Source organism: Erythranthe guttata, chromosome 4 (assembly GCF_056151865.1).
Source record: "Erythranthe guttata isolate IM_541 chromosome 4, IM_541, whole genome shotgun sequence".
In the NCBI taxonomy this organism is placed as follows: domain Eukaryota; kingdom Viridiplantae; phylum Streptophyta; class Magnoliopsida; order Lamiales; family Phrymaceae; genus Erythranthe; species Erythranthe guttata.
In genome coordinates, this window is record NC_142536.1 from 6,954,790 (window position 1) to 6,960,789 (window position 6,000).

Genomic DNA, 6,000 nt, shown 5'->3' on the forward strand with positions numbered 1-6,000 from the left:
ATCTTTTAATGTTACAATATATTTAATTCTTTTTTGTGTAATTTACATATATATATTTTTTATATTTTTAATAATTATAAAATGAGATATACATAATAGTTTTAAAATAAAAAATAACTACATTTTTCAATATATATTATACCCCCCAAGTATTTAATATGCTGACAATTACCTTCTGTGAATCGTAGTGATCAGTCGTGACGCACATGCTCATTAGCAAAAATGACATTTTCAAAGAAATATTCTATGAATCAAAAAGTTTCCGTCAAAAGTAACGTCGGGGAACTGTGTACGGTGACAACATTCCTCGGGGGGTTTCCATAATTTTTTTTTTATAGTTTTTAGTACTTCATGTTTCTATTGTCTCATTTTCATCATTCATCTCCAAAATCTATCTCACTACAGGCCTTCGGCGTATAAATTAATAATACTAGGGAGAAAAAAAACGTATACCGTGGAATTAGTTCTTCGATATTAATAACATAAAATTGTAAAAAAGTATAAATAAATTTAAAATACAGAATATATGTAGATAATATATTATAATTATTAAATATATTTGCAAATGCAAGTCATATCCACAAAACAAATCTAAGTCATTCTTCTTATATTATAAAGTGATATTTCCTAAAAATAGTAATTTTTTTAAGTTATGTTTTCATAAGTTGTGTTTATCTTGATTGTTTAAATAATAAAATTTATTATTTATTACATTGTTTCATAATTTATCAAATCTTACGCTAACAACATCGTAACATTCCATTCAATCCTAAAGAGATTCCATTGAAGTTAACAAAATTATCCATCGATGGACTATAATGAAATGTATTAGAGAGACGAGGGATGAAAACGAAACAATTTGGACATGAAGGACTAAAGTGAAACTAAATATAAAGATGATGGACCATTAATGAGATTTGGCCTTTAAAATTTTATACAAACCTAGTAAAAATATTAAATACATGAACATGAATTTGCAGAAATTGTAATTGCAGAATAGCATTAAAACAGTTTTGCATTACTTAAAAAGGCAATTCCATCACTACATTACAACCACATTTCTGAAGTCAGCGGCGGAACCTGGATTTTGACCGACGATATTACACTACTCACAAAATAACAAGTCTATATAAAACTACTGGCTTTTTAAGCAATGGTGGGGGGCCACGGCCCCCCATAGCTCTATGCTGATTCCACCATTGTTTAAAAAACTTCACATCTCTTAATCTAGCCTTTCAAGCGAGCAATCAGATCATCCTGTTGATAGGAAGAAAATTATGTATTTTAATATAATGATCGAAGTAAATATTAACTCACGTGCGACTCAATTAAATGGCAAAGTTATTCTTGAAAGAAGAAAATATAAAGGGAACTTGCCTTTCGCCCAGTTACCGAAAGCCCTTTCTCCCTAAGAAGAGCACGTAATCTCTCTACAGTCAAGCGTCGCAGATCTTTGAGTTCTATCAAAGACAAGTATTCCATAATAAAAGTTTAGTAGCAGAAAAGTACGTACAGTGCAACAAAGCAACAGATACGGTTTTGTTGTTCTTATTGCAGATAGACCATAACCATGAAACTACGAAACTGCCTCTGTTTTATGGCTGCAAAAAGAAAGTTATTCAGCTACACCTGAGATACATAACTAAAAATGATTCTTTGGTTTTTTTATACGAAAGGAACAAAATGGTATCGACTTCGTCCAGCGTCACTTAAACTTGTTCCATACCAGCTGACCAGATCAGGATTAAATTCACCAAAGAATTCACTTTTTTAAGCTCGAAATTCTTCATTGGCTCATGCTTAACTTTAAGAACAAATAGACGATTTTTCTTCAGTTCAAACCAGGCTTCAAAAGCCAAAAAAATCGCAAGAAATTTCTAAGTTCACAACACGCTTGATGAGTGAAATTACCTTCACATAAACAAGATAGCCACAGCCCTAAGAGTAGTGACAACTCCAAAAGAACTCGATTGAAGAAAGACAGGTAAAACGTGTTTAAAGTATAAAACAGTAGTGTATGAAGCATGCGGATCTCACCTTCAGAAGAACCAAGCTGCGTGCCGGACATTGCCTTCTTTCCAGCAGCTTTACCATCCAAAGGTTTCTCAGCAGCCCTGCGAATTGACAGTTATTCAGCACATTAAAAAAAAAAAAAAGGAAGCCGAAGGATTGCAATTAGTAGAATAAAACTGGGGATACAAATTCCATTCATTGCTAACCCATATAGTATATGCAGTTAGTACCTTTTCCTTGAACCTTGATTTGCAGCAACAGCTTTCCCAGCTTTTGAAGCAGAATCCGATTTTTGTTTCTCAATCAGAAGAGATCTAATCAATATATTTTTTTGGTCTGTCTTTATAATCTGCTCATCTGGTACAACACAAAATCAGGGAAAGATCTTAATTATTTACAGGAAAAAGAAACACAAACTGAATGAGATCAAATAAGATGACAAATAATATGTAAAAGCAAGCGTACAGTTAACAAGCTTTAAAGCTAAATGCACCACATTCGGCTACATATTATATAGGTATATATGATATATTCAGAATGACGGGGCAAATAGTAACAATGAGAACATAAGACTTGATTCCAATCAACAAAACTACCCGATAGTGACCAAATTCTCACCCCAAAGTAGGTAAAACATCTTTGATGCTTTGTTTGCCAATGATTTTGGTGAAGAAAAGGAATTCTTTCTTTTGCATTTCAAGGAAAAAACGACGGAAATGTACATCACGAGAGACGTCTTTTGTTTTATAATGCAAGTCTGTAACTTTATTCATAATACACAACAAGAGTTAAACATTATCTGAATTTGATATCTTGTAAAAGCAGAAATAGGACGGAATTTGATATTAACTGATTGTAACAGTGGGTAAGATACCGCAAGTATGCCTCTATGCTTATACCACTAAAGATGATTTTTTTATAAAGGCAGAAGTTACAGCCCAAAATGAAGAAAAATTAGCTAAAAGATATTTCGAGCACATGGAATGTAAGTATCAAAAATAAACAGGTTTATGTGGGTAATTAGCATTTTCAGTGTACGAGATAAGATTATTTTAGTTCCCAAATGCAGGCATGCTTAGGCCATCCTAGCTCAAATATATACATTTTTCTTTTCAAAATATAGCAGGATGATCGGTTAAGAAAAACGTAAAAGAACCTGGAGCTGATGTATCACGATTGGAAATGTAAACCCGCATGCTTCCCTGCATAAATTGTCAACATGTAAAACTTAAATGTCGATAAACTGATAAAGATTAAAAAAAGAAGAATAAATATCTTCGACATTCAACAAAAATCAAACACCCTTTCTTTTTTAAAAGTAGGCCAAACTTGATATTAAGACGATAGGGAAAACACAACCAAAAGTCTATTGCCCATTAACTTCACTGATTTGTAATTCACTCTTTAAGTTCTTTTAATGCCTAACATATGGATCGTATTTACTTTTGCCAACCTGTTTGGTTTATTACACGAGAACCCAAGTCAACCACCAAGAAAGATTGAAAGTGTACGAGCTCAAGAGCTCAACGCGAATGGAATTTCAATTCATGATCGATAAGTGATGGTGCTAGTGAAATCTTAGAAATGTCTGATTACGATTGGATTGACATTCACATAAGCTCAAGTTACTACAACCTCTGAGAAAAAAAGATAACAGCTTTAGTTTCAATGAAAGTTCCGTAACTTCATCGCTCTAACTTCCTAAGCTGCTGCATCAGATTCATTTAATTACAAAAGTCACCAAATATGTGTATATGTATACATACATATAGCCATCACTTCATTTTATTTCTCCTAGTGACTTCGGAATTCGGACTAACTAAGAAATTCCAACAAGAATACTAATTTAATTTCCATAAGAATATTAAAATCCATAAAATATAAGTAACTTCCATCTGGGTTTAAAAAATAAAAAATAAATAAAAAAAAAAAGTTGCTTTGCACGAACTAATGAAACAGAAACCCTAGAAAAAAAGAACTCTTAATAAAAGGCATAATTTCCACTAAAATCATATCTGAAAAATACTAGTTAAATTCACATGAAAAGAACAATTAAGATATGAAATTGAGCAACTTCCATTAATGTGTGTATATATATATATATATACTGATAAGAAGAATAACAAGGTTTTAGGGGAAACGGAATATACCGGATTAGAGGAAATGACGGTGGAGGAGAAGTTACCACGAGAGGGAAGGTTAGCAAGGAATGGGGAAGCGCCGCCGTCTGAGCCAGCCGGAGCATTGCTCGGCGAGGGTGCGAGGCCACCGTCCATGTAATTGTATGTATTCAAAGACAATTACCAAATGGCGAGTTGGGGTAAAATTAAATGGGTATTTATACTTCGGTCACTTTTCCTCCTTTTGTACTTCATACTTATCCCAATTAAAATGGTGGATAAAATATTAAAATTTATTTTTCACTTAATCCATTAAAACATTGGATTTTTATTGATAAGTCTATAACCATTTTTATTATTTTAGATTTATTGTTAATTTTTTTTTTTTTTTTTTTGAGTAATTCAAGTCGGGAAGTAGGGGAGGAGGGACTCGAACCCTAGACCTTTTACCCTATTGGTAAGGCTAAGTACCAACTCTCCTAATGAGGGTTGGTGATTTATTGTTAATATTAAACGTCATAAATAAGGGGCTATTCGAGAGAACTCCCTCTAACATTTTTTAATAAGGCTGGATCTAGCGCCTTTTGTATTATTAGTGATAGATCCAACTTTTTGTTATTCAAATTTACTCTCCCTTCTATTCACTCTCCATTACTTTTTTTCCATTTAATTATAAAATTCGTTTATTTGTTTAGGTTCATTTGGTATACACCCCTAATATGGAAAATATATAGGGATAGATCCGCCCCAAAAATTCTTTCTTTGAGATATCCCTAGAGAGGCAAAAGTTGGGCCCTTATGTGCAATTTTCGCCCAACTGCATTTAGCATTTTGAACCTGCATTTATCATTTTTATAGATGTTTTAATAAAAAATATAAATGTTTGTTTTATTATTATTTTTTTATATATACCCTCTTTTGTATTTTTTTATTTTTCTATTTTTTTAATTTTTTATTTTTTTTAAATTTAAAAAAAAAAAAAATTCAAATTTTTGATAAATTTATTGTACTGAAATAGACGACACATGACTATAGTATATACTCTACATATGACTATAGTATACCACAGTCATATATGGTTATGGTCGACCGATTATGTAAACGGTTGATTATATAAAAAAAAAACACTTCATCTACACCAACAAATCACAATTTGAATATGGATATTATAAATCAATTAGTACCCAATATGGAAAAATACAATCATCAATATCACTATACATTAGAAAAAACGAATAACATATGTGCAACCCAGTAACAGGTGGCAGAGTTTCAGCCCAGACCCCTCACAAACTATCCTCGTATAGCTCCCGCTGCTCACCTCCATTTGTTTTTCTCCAGAAGAAAAGATGTGGCCTTTCTAACAACCCCACGTGTAAATCAATTTAAAAGCACCTCATTTAATGTAAACTAAGAAAGAGGACATTGATATCACACCGTTTTTCATCTTCTTCGTCGAAATCGAAGAGCGACGCTTGCGGCGGATCGTGGATTTGCGAAGGGTGGACCGGCAGCAACGGCGACGGCTCTATGTCTTTGGCTTCGGATCTTGTTACGGCGGATTTGAAACGCTTGGAGGTGGAAGGGCTTTGGGTGGAGAAGGTTAGGGTTTGGGTGGGTAAGAGAGATCAAATTAAATGAGAAAGATTGTGTTTCGTTGCTCTTATTTCCCAAAAACTGCCCATTAAAGGCAAAACAGTCATATCACTTGGTCTCAAGGGTCTCACAAATTAAGATCAAAATTTGAATTTTTACCTAGGGCGAAAAAATTCATTGAACCTCCTTGTATATATTTTCAAAACTAAGGGGTATCACTCATTTACCATATTTATTTAATGAAAATTTGTTTTTCTAAAAAAATTAAAAA

General features: G+C 32.7%; 1 protein-coding gene across 1 annotated transcript; it reads right to left on the reverse strand.

The window, feature by feature from the left end:
• Positions 1-866: 866 nt before the first annotated feature.
• Positions 867-4,341, reverse strand: LOC105951674 (protein LOWER TEMPERATURE 1). The gene is made up of 6 exons (XM_012975125.2): positions 4,164-4,341; positions 3,170-3,215; positions 2,244-2,370; positions 2,038-2,114; positions 1,378-1,460; positions 867-1,257 (listed from the first exon to the last, which is right to left on the reverse strand). Exons 1-6 carry the CDS (start codon positions 4,287-4,289, stop codon positions 1,228-1,230), a joined length of 489 nt encoding a protein of 162 aa, XP_012830579.1. The 5' UTR covers positions 4,290-4,341; the 3' UTR covers positions 867-1,227.
• Positions 4,342-6,000: the final 1,659 nt, after the last annotated feature.

What these genes read in the sequence shown, in the direction of transcription:
- LOC105951674 (XM_012975125.2), bottom strand. Translation starts at nt 4,289, where the DNA reads ATGGACGGTGGCCTCGCACCCTCGCCGAGCAATGCTCCGGCTGGCTCA. An exon ending in GCAGCTTGGTTCTTCTGAAG is followed by an intron (nt 1,461 to 2,037) that starts GTGAGATCCGCA and finishes TGTCTTTGATAG; the next exon opens with AACTCAAAGATCTGCGACGC. An exon ending in TTTCGGTAACTGGGCGAAAG is followed by an intron (nt 1,258 to 1,377) that starts GCAAGTTCCCTT and finishes TCCTATCAACAG; the next exon opens with GATGATCTGATTGCTCGCTT.